This window comes from Pistacia vera, unplaced genomic scaffold (assembly GCF_008641045.1).
Source record: "Pistacia vera cultivar Batoury unplaced genomic scaffold, PisVer_v2 Contig539, whole genome shotgun sequence".
Classification (NCBI taxonomy): Eukaryota; Viridiplantae; Streptophyta; class Magnoliopsida; order Sapindales; family Anacardiaceae; genus Pistacia; species Pistacia vera.
This window is the reverse complement of record NW_022196378.1, coordinates 702,774-720,758: the sequence shown is the minus strand read 5'-3', so window position 1 is coordinate 720,758 and position 17,985 is coordinate 702,774. Positions and strand designations below refer to the sequence as shown.

The window sequence follows — 17,985 nt, the reverse complement described above, 5'->3', positions numbered from 1 at the left end:
TTGATGTGATAATTTCGTACAACATTAACTTAACGCTGTTATCAAACAACTACAAGCAAGTTTCGTATTAAGCAAAGTTAATGGAAAATTAATTTGCATGATTACGTGTGAAATAAGACAACTGGGTTGTTTAGTAGTTCCATTTGAGTGATTGAAGAGTTGATTAATTAATTAAACTTGTAATTATTGAGGGGAAAGTGATAGAAACACAGCATGTGGGAAGGGAGTTACTTAATAAAGAACCACGAAGAAGTATGGTGATGGAGTACTAACTGATTATTTAAGTGATATAAGATAAGAAAATATATAATGTTGAGTCTATCGGAGGCAATGGCATTGTTAATCACGAGAACTTCACGTGCAACTCTGACCTTTCTTGTTCAGTGTTCAGTACAACAAAGCCATTTTTATAAACATGCAGATGCAGTACAACAAACCCAACATGAGAAACTTGAATTCAAGCCTGTAACACGTTGATTATAGCGCAATTCGTAGATCAATATTATTATTGTCTCCAGCTTTTTTGAATTCCCAAAGTTTTTTGGGTGTTTATCACTCCATGATAATATTACTTATTCTGCATGGAACCACGAAGCAACTACGATATATATTTTTCAAACTGGTCTCTCTTTTCAATTTGGAAGAGGAAGAAATTTCATGGAAACATATACAAAAAAATTTTAATTATATAAGCTGGACGCATATATATATATATATAATAATAAAATTATATTATCAATTATGGTGATGATAATAAATGCTTATATCATATGATCTTATAAAACAAATAAATAATATTGTATGTTTTATCTTAATTAATCAAGACATATATAGTTCTACACTACATATAAACCTAGGGAATTGTTGGTCTACCTGCCTGTGGAAACATCCTGATTTTAACTTTTTCTTTTTTTATTTTTTATTTTCTTTCGTTGGCCGACATTGTAGAATATAACCCTGAAACTGATGAACTTGTTATTCGAAAATTAACATTTGGTCCGTAATAATAATTAATAAACACCCAATTGTCTTAATCAACGAGCTGTTTAATACCGATTACTTTGCCTAAAAGAGTGCGAAAATGAAAATTCCCAACTGAGCTTTGACCTTAAAGATGGCAGGTGATATTTTGGTTCTTTGCTCAGGATTTACCCATCCTCATATACACAAAATGAAACTATATTTAACACATTATTCTTTGTCTTTTTAGAAGCTGTAATCTTTCTTTGATCATCTATATCAAATCTCAATCTTTTGAGTCGCATAATCAAAGTACATATATAAACAATTTGGTGTAGTATCTTAATATCTTGTCTACAGTTAAAAAAAATCGACGGATGACCGATGACCAGTAAGGGCAACAAATTAAAGGTATTGCTTATGAGCTCCTGAATGAGATTGACAACTTGAACCCATTTTTTTTTATTTCTTTCTTCAAAGAAGAATACTACAAGAGAGTGATGATAAAATAGTTTATTGGAATCATATTGGTGTTAATATATAAGTTAAATGGGGGAAGCACGAGATCAAGCAAGTGGTGCTTTTTGTTTTTGATGAAGTATGATTTTAATTATCTTTCTTTAATCAATCCTTGGTGGGGTTTTGAGCCATTAATTAATTTTCTTAAGCTTATTGTTAATGCTGCAATATATATATATATATATAAGAATGGAATCTTGGTCATAACCTTGAAATTTCACCATCTTTTTAGTTTTTAATCACAGTGTAGGAATTGGCGAGTCTTGGGAACACTTTGTGTTGTCTTTTTCATGTTTTTCATGGCGGAAGTGACGTTCAACTCCTGCAACAAGCTAAAATTTGAAGGTTTTCAACTCGATCCTAACTTTAATATATAAGAATTGTGCGAGTATATGCAAATTATATATGCTTGATGATCACTCTTATATATTTCTTTTATCTCTCAACACACTAATAAATGTGACCACCCTGTCAAATGTTTCTTTCAAATTTCAACTTACGTTAAGCCAGATGTAAATTAGATTCAAATTCCTGGCAGATCTCAAGAATTACATTGTCGGTGGGATCTTATTCCCATCTTGTCTGCTCCCCAGTTTACACTGTAATATATGGTTTAGCTTCATTAATTCTCAACCTACAACAATACAATGTGCGTTCAAACTCACTACCCATTACATTCAGATATTTGATATTCAAGAGTATCATTATGTCTTGCGATTTTAATCCTTGTTTATTTAAGTTTAACCCACGTTAAATATTTCTTAGGGATATGACTAGACAAGAGATCAGAATCTTGCATATATGAAATATGTTACATCATCCATACGTATGTTCATCTGATATGTAGTTAAAAGAAATAATTGTGAAATATAATTCAGCAATATTCCTGAAATATATATTACAATTAATGAGATATTTTTTTTGACATCTTATTCATGGACATGGACATAAAGCCAAAGCCTCCTAATTCTCTTTGCTATTAATAAGAAGTCAGTCTCAACAAAACTTTTATTGCTTTCTTTCTCATTCGAAATGATGAATGCAAGTTTTTTTCTTTTGTCATTAACTAAACCAAGAAACAAATTCAAGAGTTAATCCTAAGCGATGGGTCTGGTGGTCAAGAAAGTTTATTCTCTTTATTGACTTTTTGGGTTTAAACTATCGTGGGATCGCCTATTACATTTGTAACTTACCTAAAACATTAGATTTTTAAGATGGGTCTGGTGGTCAAGAAAGTTTATTCTCTTTATTGACTTTTTGGGTTCAAACTATCGTGGTATCGCCTATTACATTTGTAACTTACCTAAAATATTAGATTTTTAAGATGTTTAATAAGTCTCGATGATTAGTTGAGGTACACACAAACTGACACAAATATCCCGATTATATAAAAAAAACAAATCAAGGGGTTAAAATATAATTTTTTGTATAACGTCAAAAAGGAAAATACAAATTCATACCGAAATCCGAGTCATTTTGCAATTGATAGGCATGTCCCCACTTGGATGATGTTGCATTAGAGTCAACATGATAAGATTAGGTCATTATAACCTTAAATTAATAAAGAATATGCTCATTAATATGCATTGTTATGTAGGATTCAACTGAAAAAGCCTATTGCCTAATTACGTGGATAAGTTTATACATATAGTGAAGAGAATTAAAATCTCATCATCAAAGTATAATAACCTCATCACCAAAAGAAATTGAAAGGTAGCCCACAAACTATGGTCATTGGCTACCTTATTGAAGCAATGGCCGACCCATTGTTCTGGTTGTTGACGGCTACATGAGATATGCTATAGAGTATGTATCATGTATGACATGGCCATTAGAGAAAGAGAGAGAGATAAAGAAAAGTTTTTTCGTTTGGATTTGTTTTGTTATCAAATTGGTGTTGGGTTTATGCATGGATTCCCAACTGAGCGTAGGGTCCATATGGTGTTGAATGGTGGGTTAGGGGGCAGTCGCACGCCCTTTCATGCCCCATCGATGGCTCTTTGTTAGACCAATTTGAGCCTGGACCACGCCCTCTTCTTACTATAAGAACCCCCCTTCACACTCCCACATCATTTCAAACTAAAGCAACTTATTTTTACCAACTTAAAAACCAGTTTTTTTCTCTCTCTTTCTCTCTTCTAAGCTAAAGAAAGAAGATGAAGATGAGCAGTGCTACCATGGGAGCTTCAAAGAGAAGGTTCTCAAGCAGAGGGCTAGGAGGTGTCCTTAGAGAGCAAAGGGCTAAGCTTTACATTATTAGGAGATGTGTGGTCATGCTTCTTTGTTGGCATGATTAATTAACTTCTCCTCTTAGCCATAGCAATGGTGAAGAAAATGAGGATTTCTTTCTCTTCTCTTTTTTCCTCTTTTCTTTTGGTGGATTGTAAATAGAAGCGGCCGATAATTAATATAGATATCGGAGAGTACTTCAACAATTTTTGTACCAGTTGGCCTTGTGGGCTATATATATAAACTAGATAGCTTTGAATTAAAACTTTGATATATATGTATGGTTGCTGATGTTCTTTATTCTTTTTAACTCATCATCTTTTCTTGTAATCATTTTTCTCTCATGGGAATCAGTATTCATTGATGGTTGCCTAGAAAAGCAAAAGCTTGACCATGAAATTTCTCTATAAACTTCTCTTCACCCTTCGATTTGTGATTATATATATATGGCTCTTAAACCATCCCTGCACTTACATCTAATTGCAGAGCCATCATTAATAATGGGTTAAAAGCCTTCATCAGAAGGTCAAAACAACTTCTACTTTCATCTTCTACACCCACGGTATCTGAGTATTATACAAGAAGTAATCTGCAGATTCTTTTGCTTCAAATAAGATTTAATGGGTTAATTCATGAGCAGAATGTTAATAATCACTTTTAATATAAATTTCTATGGACTGTATTTTTTTCTTCCTTAAACAAAATTTAGTTGGATTCTGAAGTCACGAGCTTCTTAACTTTACGCAGAAAGCAAATGCCTTTAGATTAAAGGAATTGAATAGAGAAATAGTTAAGATATTAAATTTTGTGCCCCTTTGAATAACCTTTGACCAAATAGCGACAAGTTGTTTATGTTCCAGTTAAAAAGTTAGTGGGTGCTAATAGGGAGTTGCATGGCATTAAGTAGCTTTAGATGGGTTCAGACTTCAGATAAGGTTAATGGGCCCAGATATCCACGTCATGGACTATCATTAGGCCCATTAATCATTTGAAGTGACAATTAGGTGTAATTAAAAATTAATCGTACTTTCAAACTATTTATCTTCCAATTATAGAGTAAACCAATTTTTCCCACCTAAATAATGGTTTAATGTTACATTTTTATCCACAAACTTTTAAAATATTATTTTATTAATCAAATCTATACTCTATTTCTGATTTCAACATCGTTACGACCCCACACTATCACCATTCTCTTCTTCGATCATCACTCACCAAAACCCTTCAAATCGTACTCCCGTCGACCTGTCAATTGTTAGCAATCGAGCGATTAGGATTTATATGACCACCCATCCAAAATCAAATTCTGATCAATCTCAACCACCAAAATCTAATATTTCACTATCAAAAAACTCATCGGCTTTTCTTCTTCAAAAATCTTAATAGTCTAGATCAAATTTACTTTTTATTCATTATTAGAATATAAATTTAGATAATAAAATAGTATTTTAAAAATCTGTGGATGGAAAAATATCATTAAACCGTTATTTGGGTAGGAAAATTCGTTAACTCTCCAATTATATCCAACTTTTTGCAGCACAACGTCCAAAACACTAAATTTTTATCATAATCATAATTAGATATGTGGGTGGTCTTATTGCTAAAACCTGTTTCCACTTTATTGAAATATCTGTTTTGTTCGTTTATAGTCTTGAGAAACACATAATTAATTAAATAGAGATTCGTTAATCAGTCTTGATTATCATAAATTTGGTTTGATTTTCCTGTCCTCAACTAAACGGCATTTCCAAATATTTTAAATGATTTTTGTTCAAGAGCATCCAAACACGGCCTTGGGTTTGTGGATTAAAATTTAGTTGTATGTGTTGATGTGTCATAGTGGTCAAAACTCCATTTGTGGGCCTGTTGAATTATTGGTTTACAGCCAATGAATTCACGTGTGCCACGTGTACGGTTAAGATGGTCCTTGTGTTTGCGTTTCAATCGTGTTCTTTCTTTTGTCTTGAAGGCTATTTGTAATATAATGATAAAACAGAAGAGGTGACCGAGCAGGGACAGTGACTTGTTTTTCGTAGGCGATGGAGTCCGAATAGAATGTTTTTTGGTGTACCAAAAATGTTGAGAGACGCACATTATGTGGTTGACACGTGCATTTAAGAACATCGTAAATGATTAATAAAAGAAAATAATAGGAGTACTAAATTACAAGGGTATTGGAAATTTTACGCAAGTTTATTTAGTGGTGCATATGGTAGTTTTAAGTAGTAGTTATAGAATAATGTTGAAATAATTAAAATGGAAGAGTGGGGTCAGAATAGCGTGAGAAGATGAGGAAATAAAATGTAGAGATAATATATTGTTGTCGGCCACGTCGGATTAGGAATAGCCGACAAGTGATAGGTCAAATAGCAGGCTTTACCAAGCCCACGTGCGCCCTCTTAATTCGCAACCCCACCACCATCACATATGTCACTGTCTTTTTCAACCCTCTCATTTCTCTCCCCCCTTTTTTTTATTAACTATTTTTTGCCCCTCCTTGTATTCTTGAAAAATTACATAGAGTGAACAACATTTTCTCGCCCAGGGTTTCGTGAATCTCCAGTTTCTCACCAATTGTTTCATAAATTCCACATTCTCACCCTTAAATTATTTTTTTTAACAATTAAATGTAAAAATTTCAAAATAACCCTTCACATCTCAAAATTCTCTCACAAACACCCTTTCTTTAAAACTACTACTCTTCCACCACTTCTCTCTCTCTCCCTCAGCAACAACCTTCCATTTCTTTCCCTAACTAGCAGCCACGCTCCTCTCTCCCTCCCTAACCCACAGTCACCAACCCTCTCACAGCCGCCGGCCACCACAGCCTAATCAACTCCCCCAAGGTGTTGATGTTTGGCAGCCCATTACGGCCAAGAGGTGGCCAAATTGTGGCTGCCCGATCTGGCCGACCACAAAGCCAGATTGGGCCGTCACGATTTTTCCATTGTTGCTCCAAATCGTGCCGCCCCGATCTAGAGCAGTGGCGGCTAGATTGTGGCCCGATCTAGCCACTGCTTTAAATAAATTCAATAGAGTTTGTTGGGATTGCTGGTGATGTGTTGTTTTGATTGTTGGTGATGAAGTTTGTTGAGATTCAAAGAAAATTTAGAGGGTTGGGTGGGTTTGGATTGAAGAGGGTGTTGGTGAATGAATTAGAGATGTATAGGGTTTTCATAAAATTTTATTAATTTGACTGGATGGTAATAGTGGTTAGGTGGCGGCAGTGGTTAGGTGGTGGTGGCCGTGGTAGTGATTGGGTGGTTGGAGATGGCCGGATGGGGATGATGTGAAGGTTGAAAAAGAGGATATTATTAAAATAAATTTGAAAGAAAGGTGGTTCTTTTTCTAATTCTGCTAGTTTAGGGGTTAAAAAATTAATTTATTAATTTATTTGTCCAAAGCAATATGATAATAGCACTCTCTATCTCAAAACTTAACAGTAACTGACACTGCAAATTTAAGGACGAAATCCAGAATTTATGAAACCATGGGTGAGAACTAGGAGATTTACGAAGCCTTGGGTGGAAAAATGTCCTTTACTTAATCACATATTTGTCTCTAGGGTTTGGCCTAAATACCCCTCAATTCAGAAAAGATTTTTAGTAACAATCTCATTCCTAAATGGATGGTTCATTCAATTAATGATGTGGGATGTAATACAAAATTTTATAAATGATTTATCTTTTATGAAACAAGTGTAATAAAGATTTTGGTTTAAAACTGAAAATAAAGAGAGAAAATAAAAAGTTTATGCAACCAGAGAAAAAGGCAGATAATATGCATAACACATTCTTTATCTTCTTCCTTTCGATGCGTAAGTATTTTATGAAAAGAAAAATCCAAGAAATGTTTGCCATTGAAAAGTTGAAAACAGATATACCCTTCAAATTCTTTGGATTTTGTTAGTAGAGATCAAAGCTTATTTTCATTTTTCTTTCTAAAATGTTTTCGTATTTGTTAATTTTGTGTAATTTGTGTTTTGTTTTAATATTGAAAAAAAAAAAAGTTGGTTACATGAGATTGAAAAGAAAAGAAGGGTTCTATATACTTTTTACAGTCAACTAACAGGGAGGACATTGTTAGTGAGAACTTCTTTTGGATGAATGTTAAAACTTTCTCACATAATCCATCCACCACCACCTTAGCATTACTACCTTCTTATTCTTCTAAACTACAGATAGCAAATTGTTCCGGACCGTGAATTTCTTCGATGATCCATTTGAACGAGATGGTTCTCACTAGAGAAAAGTTTTTGAGTTTTAATTATTTTCAATAGTTGGTAAGAAAATTAAAGAGGGTTATTATATATACAAAATCTAATGTCGGGTAGTTGCAAAGCTGGTTTGATGCTGATTTTGAAGACTATAGCAGTTATATACAAATAAATTTTGATGTTTTGGAGACAATACTAAGTGGTTGGCAGTTATGGTTAGGTAGTAAAACATGTTCTTAATTGGGTTAGTAACAATATTAAAGCTTTGGATTATATATGCAGGCATACTGTGAAAGATTTGGGCTACCCACATATTAGATTAAGATTCGGTATTCTTGTTAGCCGACCACATTTTTGTTTTAAATTTAGATTTATTAAACTAATATGTTCTGAAAAATTCTTTATTTATACACTTTTTTGTTCGAATTATATAAAAATACAAATATCCAATATTATCAAAATTGTACATATGTGCAGAATGAATGAAACTGGCCAGACCTGGAGAAACAAGCTTCATGCCAAAATTCCGCCATCCCATTGGCTGTTGTCTCATCTTCAATTCACTCTGAACATGGAACCAACGGACCATAGCACTAAATCCTTTTACAACGAATACTGGCCAGTTTTCTGGTTTTTCCATGGAAGATTTGTGTTGACATCGAATGAAGGAGTACCCTACTCTTTATACCCTTCAACGTGCCAGCAAGTTGACTACAAGATGTCTAACCCATCTTCCCCCCAACCAATCATATATTCATATGTCCTGAACAAGCCAGCATGCCCTGGGACCTCTTTATGCCTAGAAGACCCTTTGTGTATTCTGTCATTTTCAAGCCAACTTGTATGATCTGTAAGTCCTTTACAGGTTCATGAATGTTTCAATTTTTCTAAGCTCTGCTGATCTTGATTCGTTCCATTTATGTTTCTTCAAATTCAACACAACACGAGTTCTGCCAATGACTAGAAGCCCCACATCGAAATTTAGTTCGCCATTAAATTCTATTCTAATACTCTCTAAGAAAACTAGAATTATCTGAAATGGTAACTAGTTGATTTAATTTATACAAACGGGTGTGTCATAATATTAACCGAATTTCAAACTATTTTGAAAAAGTTTAATACTTCTAAAAAAAATTGCGATTCTAGCCTCACACTGACATGCAGTCCAGCATCCTAGATTCTCTAGACAAGAGCGTTAAACTTGTTTAGATGACAGAAATTAATCCGGGTCTGATGCAGTTTGATGTATTGCTAGATGAACAAATGATACAAAATATCAATCCTGAAGACAGTTAAGCGCCAGCTTGAAAATTTCAGCAACAAAGGTCTTCGAACAAACTTAGACTTAATCAGCACTTAACACACTTATCTGGAATAAGTATGAAAACTACGCATACAATATTTTTATACAATATGATGTGACAAAAAATAATCGGTTGATTTTAAATTAAAAATAAACTTTTACCTAATCATCTTTTGTCACGTAATGTTATATGAGAAATATTATATAAAAATGTTAGATGTATAATATTACTCCTGAAATAAAGTATTGCAGATGAGATAAAAGTTCCAGAAAACATGCAAGATTACAGGATAGAAACTAGTTATCAGAATTCAGATGTACATTGTTTGGCTATCATAACTTAGATGGCCTTGATATGGGAAATTACAGCATAAGTTATGTAGACAGCTACATCCCAGCAAAAAAAAGTAGGAAATTACAGCATAAGTAACTTTGCTGTATACTGTAGGTGTCCGGCAAAATAAGTTCAAGGTCACCTGAGGACATTTTACAAGCAAAATTCTCACTTAAGTGTAACCACAAAATATTCACTGATTTTTCTTCTGCTATGCATTCATTGTATTCATTCGCCTTACTTCCACCAATGCAAGGAAGCTATCCTGTGAACAGAATCCTACAAACAACATGCGAAGGTCAGGATACATCACAACAAACAATAACCGAAAGAAAATATGATTTCAATAAATACAACATAAGGTTAACTTTAGAGAAGAAAACATACAAGCTGGCTCAACCGAAATTCGGAGGAGTATCAAGTTCTATGTTTGCGGATCAATGACCAGATTTTACATTCCTCCAAATCCTTCTTCAAATTTTCTGTCCTAAACGAGCATAATCAGAAAGACAGGGCTTTCCATTGGATCTTCCATCATTCTCATTTTCATCCCTAGTTGAAGACTGGCTTTGGAGGAGCTCATCACATAGATAGCCCTTCCGCAAATTGTTGCGAGTCCAACAGATACTGTAGTTCACTCTCTGATAATTATGTTCTCCCTCAGAATGATTATCATTATTATCTACAATCTGATTAGCATTCATTCTGCTTGGGCTGAGAGTTGTAACTAGGCTGTTCACATTCAGGTTCAACCTCTTCTCGACATGCCTCATGTCAGGGAGCTTAGATAAATTAAAACAAAACAAGCATTGTCAGAATTTATTTTCAAAAGATGTGTGAAAGAATAAGTAGAAATTCCCTGCAACCTTCATTTTATCTTTCTAATTTGATCAATTTAAATTGTTTGATTAACAGGCAAAGCACAAGCACATCAATATTATTGCTTTCAGTTTTGAACCCTTCAACCCGAATTAAATAAAGACAAAATACAGAAAGCAGGTTTCTGCACCACTATTTGGACGAAAGAATCCTTACTTGAGTTAATGGATCTGTGGAAGTACCAGTATAGTAGACTCTGTCCATGTCCAAATCAAAATACTGTCTTTCAGAACGTGGTGGGTCAGGAGTCACTGACTTTGAGTGACAGGATCTACTTTTGCGATAATGGCATCAGTGCTTTCAGAAATTCTTGTTCAGTTTTATCACTCTGTTTCGCCTGTTGTTCTGATAAAGTATTTTAGAGTACAACATATTCTCCATCATTCTCATCTTCCCCTGTCCTAGGTGATATTGGTGCATCACCCAATTTGTTTTTCTCAGCTTTCCCTCCTCTTACCATGCTCATATAAAACCATAATCTTCTTACACCCTCTCTGAACTCCATCCAATGTCACTGGTTTAGTTCTGCCAGTCTTGTGCCACGGACATCACCAAAATCATCGCCATTTACTTTCGGCGTTTTCGAGTTCCAGTACGTAAGCCTTGATTGCTCTATGAAAGAAATGGGACACACTTCCATCTTGCTTAACACCTAAAAGTTTTCAATTTTTTGAACTAAAATTAACGAATAACAGGATCAAAGGAAAAACCAGCTCAAACTCTCATTACCAACCTGGCAAATTCTGAGGATGGTGTGACAGATTCCATCATCTTGCTCAAGAGTCGGAATGAACTCATCAATAAATGGATGGGTTTTGAAGCCCTCAACACCAACTTTTGCAAGTAAATGCCATATAATTTCCTGATCAGATGGATCAAATTTCACCCCTCTTGGCAATCCTGGCCACTCTTGAGCACCTGAAAATATTGGTTATAGATGCTTCATTTCAAAAAAAATATAATAATATATATATATATATAATTATGAGAAAATAAATATAAATAAACACCTTACAAAAGTGTGAGATTATAACCGAAATACAATAATTAGGTCAAATTGAGTCTACAAAACCATAAAATTTTATGCTGTACTTATGTATTTGATGCTTTCAATTGTTCCTGAAAAAATTGTGCAGCATTGGCCCTTAATTAAAATTAGCATTCCCCATTAAGAGAATGAACCAAGTGAACCATAAGGTTGTTACTCTTTAAAGTTCAGGCTGGTAAAGTTGACATCAAACTTCATCTGCACTAGAAGTGGTGAAATGCAAGTCTCAACCTAAAAGGAAAACCCAAACTTCTAAATCAACACGTACACAAACAAAAAGAATTCAGGTCAAGATTCTTCATGGAGCATAGAAATTTCCTTTCCAGATAAATGAAAAAAGATAATCCATTGATCAATACTATACCTCTGATCTTACATACTTTATCCTAAATCACAGTGCGATGAAAAATATCACCCAGTCCACAAACAGATAAAAGCACTATATCCTGAATATTAAAGACTACTCTGCAAGGCTCTCATAAACATCAAAAGATGGAACAAGAAGCATAAGAAAAATAGCATGTAGTAACAAAGATGGGGAATTAGAAGCATTTAACACTTCTAACTTATACAGAAAATTACATATAGGGAATGCAGTGAAAATAGAAATTCAATCTAGTTAATTTGATTTTTTGTTAGTTCATGGTGAAGAAAAGAAAACTGGATAAGTAGAATACCACTGTATTGCAAATCATACAGGGAAGAGAACCACAAACAGATGGTGAACACAAACTTAAATCTGTTGTCCCCACAACTAAAGAAAAGTACCAGGGAAGCAGTCTCCTAACCAATATAGGATCTACAGGCCACCAAGTATCACTGACAGCACCGCCAAGCTAAATGGTAAGCAAAGAAAAACATACATATAAACACAAAAGATGAATAAATAAAAGTGTAATTGTGGTACATCTTAAAACTGGATTTCTTTCCAGCAGATATTCTTAATTCTATCAGTTTAAAACATATTTCCCAAATTACTCAATACTTTCATAAGCTGTTTGAGCACCATTTTTTCTCTTTCTAATTTAATAGCTAGGGCAAAAGTCAAGGAATAGCCCTCCCCCACCCTTAAACCACAAGGCAGGTTTTGAACCAGACTGAACTACCTCCTTCATTTGAAAAGACTAAGTCATTTGACCTCAAGGCCATTGACAATGACACAGCTGACTCCTGTTCTTCAAGTGCTTAAAACCTATTTCATCATAGAGTTACGAAAAAACACTCATGAACAACCACTCAGTGGGATTATGGAAATTATGGACACCACTTGTCAGAACACTCATATTTCATAGAGTTTAGTGAATATTATTTCACTTTTCATTACCACTAGATCAATAAATCATAGACGAACTTCAAGCAGGATATTGGTACGTCCAAGGACAAACATAAGTACTGTGTCCTTTCTAAAGGTATAATGCAATAATATTGTTTACTAGTTAACTGCACACAACAATATTTCAATTCACTTGAGAAAGATTTTCACTATGGTACACAAATAATTATGAAGAGATAGAGGACATTTTTTAACACCTTCCTTTTAAAATCACAATATCTAGCCTGCAAACTTTGACCTATGAAAGTATCCTAACACTTTAAACCAAGGAATAGAAAAATCAAAAACTAAAATGATTTGTTGTTGATAGCAATAACACATTTACAAGCTTGAGAAGTAATGCCAAGTCTCTAGATAAACTAATGTTTATAAGTAAAATCAGTTCATAAGACATGAGTACATCAGCTGTGCAAAACAATCAATCAAAATCCCGAAAACTATGCATCATAGGCATTGTACATTACATCAAAATCACTAATAAATTCAAGGAATCATGATTCCGTTTGAGAATAAAACTGATTAAATAGGAGGCAGAAGAAAGTAAGAAACTTACATCAGTGTTATCAATAACAAAATGGCAATTCGGACAAGCTTTACTTGGATTGCTTTTCCATTTAACTCTTTCGGGATCGGATGTCCCAGATGCACTCTTGATTTTTGTTGCAAATCTGTTACCGTCCACCAACCATGATGGTCTGCACAAAGTACAAATTTTTGCACTCAAAACCATATTACATAACACAGGGCATATTTGCATTTTTCTTTTCAAAAACCACACCTCAATTAGTGTATGAGTCACCTCAAATCGTGATTAGAAGTTGCAAGAATTTGTAAAATCTTGTCAAAGAAAGAATTTTGTAAACTCCTTTCAACTCTTCGCCCCATGAGCTGAGGTATAAACTTTAAAGCAAGTGTGGACATCCAAACTTATGAACTTTAATGCACAGCATAATCAAACATTAAAGTTACCCACAGTTTTTCTTAATAAAACCCATAAATACCAAATCAAATAAGTCAAGCAGGGAAAGAAAATGATAGCTCCACTCTCAATTAAAAGTGAAATATTCAAAAGCCTTTTTCATTGATAGTTCAGCTCTCAACCCAAAGTACCATGGTCCACAGCTTGACGCACATCCTTCAACCTTGAAAACAAGCAAGTGACAACTAGTTTGTACATATCTATCTGTAGTTATCTCATTATCCACTAACATTCTAAAGATAACCATGAACAGTGTCATATGATTCAGTGAAAAAACATATTTTTGAAAGTTTGTATCTTATTAGGGTTCTCGAAAATTTTAAAAATAATAAAAAATAAACCTAACTTTCCGTTTAAAGCAAGCAGAGAATCAAAAAGTCTAAAACCTTCTGAAAACAAAATCACAAGCATGTACGATAATGTAATCACTTCCAACTGCATTACAAGTTTTCACTTCCGATTATCAAAACCTACTCACAGGAATCAATGAAATCACCCACTTGATATTCGCTTTAAACATCTTAAATAACCCAAATATAAATTACCATAAATAAACCCATATTAGGTAAAATAAAGCCATGCAAAAACAAGTGATTTATGAGCTTAAGAAAAGACAAAGCTCAACCTAACCGTCCTCTATTCTCTATCCTTTTTATCATATCAAACACAGATTAAAGACAGAAATGCTACTTATTGTCTGTGATCAGAATGCTTACCCGGCCATCAAGATTTCTCTGCTTCGCTTATTCGAGTCTGTTTACTGTTAATTCGATGATGAAACAAAAAGGGAATATTTAGAGATAGCAAGCAGGAAAGTTTCTTTTTATATTATTTTATGAAATTAATTTAATATTTTTTTTGTTTTAAAATTTGAAACCGTATTGTCACTGCAGTTCTTTTTAATGGAGAAATGACTTGGAAAGGGCTCATTTTCTGTACTAATATCGACTTGAAAAATAATGGAACTAGTTCTGGCGGGCGGTGAAAGGATTCAGTGTGGTTGACGCAGTTTATCCCTCACTTTTACAGGAAGCGGACCATATAATCTTCTCTGATCAACGGCTGCTGATTGTGCTTTTGGTTGGTGATTTGATATTGACTTGTTAACTCCACTGATATATTGGTTTATACAAGAATGGTGTTTCGAAATAGCAAGCTCCCACCACTCGTTTCATAAATTTTAGATTCTTATATTTAAATTCACGAAAACGAAAAATTGTTGAATGTTGTGGTCAAAAAGTAAAATAGTCATTTAAATTGATATTGCATTAAATCTAAAATAAAAATAAAATAAAATAAAAAAAAACCCTTCACATCTCAAATTTTTCTTATAGCTATAGCCTCCCATTTCTCCCAACTCACTAGCATTGTTGATGTTGGCGCCAACCGTTTTCCATGGATCATTGTTGGATTTCTCACCCAAATCAACAAGATTCATCGTCTTGGCCCCAAATTGAACACTTTCCTAGCCTAATTGCCCATTTTTGGCTGGAATCCCACCATCCTCACAACCCTACCCATGCGATTGTCGCTTTTAGGCCAACCGGCCTGATTTTGGCGCCGTTGGCCTCCCCCAACACCAACACCACCACCAGCATCCTCCTCCTTACACCAAAACCCCTATGATCTCACCTAATTACTCCCTCAATTGTCGGTCGCAGCTAGGTTTAGGGTTTTACCTTTTCAAGTCGGATTTTGGCCTATTCGGACTACCAAAATCGCACCCATCACCACCCCTAGCATCATTGGCCCCCCTTCATCAAAACCCTCATCTCATCTAACGGTGGTTGCTCACCCCTGCACCTTACCACTTCCACAGACAAATGCCACCTCAATCAGCAACTGGAGTTAAGTTTGTTTGGAGTTGTATTTTGAATTTGGGTTTGCTTTGAAATTCAAGTTCGGTGAATCTAGTGACTATTTTTGGAGTTTGTTTTCGTGGATTGGATTTTTGTGCGTGTGTGTAGTGAACTTTTGTGGTTGATTTTTTATGTTGATGTTGACAGCAGTTTGTTGGCTGATGACAGTGATGGATTTTGTTGATTTTTGTGTTTTTCATTTATTTTAATCTTTTTATAAATAAATTAGGGTAGATTTATTTTAAAAAAAAAAAAAAAAAAAAAAAAGTTGGATGGTGATAGTAGTTGGGTGGCAATGATGGTGGCGACACTGGCTAAGTGATGGTGGCAGTGGCAATGGCTGGGTGGTTAAGATGAGGATGATGTGAAGGTTGAGGAAGAAGACGTTATTGAAATAAATTTGAAAGTCAAATGATTATTTTCTAATTCTACTAATTTGAGGGTTAAAATATAATTTAATGATTTATTATGATAATAACAATGTCTGTCATAATCCAAAAATCGCTAACAATGTTACTTTAAGGTTGGGAACATGAATTTTATGAAACGGAATGGAAACTTGTTATCGGTAAACCTTGGGTGTGAACATGTGGTTTGCTCCCAAAAATATGGCATTTGTAATCACCCTAGGCCCGAACCTGGAAATGGCATGCATATGTATATAAAATACTGATTTCATTCATTGAAAAATTATCATTATTTATTTAAAATTGTTAAATATTCAAATAATTTATGTTTTAAAATTTAGAATTTGTATTTAAAATATTAATTATACACTTAGGTGGTGTTTATTTTTTATCTAAAAACTGAGTGGACCTAATTGTTGAATATGTCTAAATGTACAAGTTTAATCCATATGTTTGTTTCTTCTTTTTCATTGTAAGATTATAAATGTTGGATCGTTTGTTTTTATTGATGTTTTGACACATAAGTCCTTATGAAGTTAATTTCATATTTCTACATGCATGATAATTATGTTATTACCAATTATGAAAATCAAAATAAAATAAAAATTAATGATAACCATTTTATTATATTGTGTTTATATAATAAGTAAAAATTTGTTATAACAAAAAAAAAAAAAAAATTAAATTAATTAGATCTTTGAAAGAGTTAATTTTCAATTTGGTCTCACAATTGTTGTTTGAACATTTGATCAATTGTTCCAAGCAAGTTGATTGCATTGGATAGTTGATTTCTATTTATGTGGCTAATGATAAATAAAGAAGAAAAAAAATATATAATGTAAGAGTTTTGATAAAAATAATATTATATAAAATTGATAGGAATATAATTAACAAATAAAAATGTTATTAATTCAGATGTTCTAGTATTAAGATAAAAAGTTTTTCGGCCTTTTGATTTTATTTTATTATCAAATAAAAATTAAAAAACAAACAAACCTAAAATGTGTAACAAACAGCCCTAAAGTTATATAATACACATAATAATATTAAATTCAATTCAATCCAATTCTTTCCTACTCACGAACCACTTCAGTCAAGCGAAAGAAAAATTACTGCAATCCAGTGCATTGCGCAGCACTCAAAAGTTTCAACGTGAATTTTCTTTTCAAAGCCTAAAACTACCAGAATTTTCAATTGGGCTCGGATTAATTAGTGTAATGGCCCGATCCCTTTGTGCTTATGCAATCTCGTACTAAGTTTTACCTTAAGTTCGTCAGTTTATTTATTGTTTATTTTCCAAATTTATCCTTGTCTTTCACAATAATCATAAAAATAACCCAACTTCTACCCATTTTTACTTAAAACATGCAACTCTATCCTAAGGTTTTTGTTAAATCAATCGTTATGTTATTGTGTTGTTTTCATGTTTAGGCTTGCACACTGTTTGCTTTTTCATAAGATTAATTTAATATTTAAGGTTTACGTTAAATATGGATAGATTTAATGTGCTTGTTATTGGACTACGCTGTTGAACAAGTGTTATGCGATCAATTCCCAAAACGCGGATTCAAGTCATTCGTTATTCTATTGTTGTTATAACAATATATAAGTTTACTTTTTACCCAAATTAGGAATCTTTTTTTTTTTTTTTTTTTTTTTTTTACAAGCTACATTTGTACATGAAAAGGAAAAATAATACAAAAACAGTAAACATAAGATTTGCATCTAACATTTGAAACATTTTAAAAATCTTTTGTTATTTGTGTTTTTGATTGATTAATTGATTCAACATTGCATTACGGATTGCATACAAATCCCTATGTAGATTTCATCAAGGTATCAACGTTTGGTGCAAATTTTAGTATCAACAATGTGCATGGGCTTGTTTGAAGGGACCCAAGCAGATGAATTTTTACAAG

At 33.4% G+C, this 17,985-nt stretch overlaps 1 protein-coding gene and 1 pseudogene across 1 annotated transcript; one reads left to right on the top strand and one right to left on the bottom strand.

Annotated features, from left to right (window-relative positions):
* The first annotated feature begins 3,541 nt into the window (after window positions 1-3,541).
* On the top strand, window positions 3,542-4,107 carry LOC116107541. The gene has a single exon (XM_031393816.1). The coding sequence runs from the start codon at window positions 3,636-3,638 to the stop codon at window positions 3,774-3,776; it is 141 nt and encodes a 46-aa protein (XP_031249676.1). The 5' UTR covers window positions 3,542-3,635; the 3' UTR covers window positions 3,777-4,107.
* A 5,871-nt stretch (window positions 4,108-9,978) lies between these two features.
* Window positions 9,979-14,600, bottom strand: LOC116107452 (annotated as a pseudogene).
* Window positions 14,601-17,985: the final 3,385 nt, after the last annotated feature.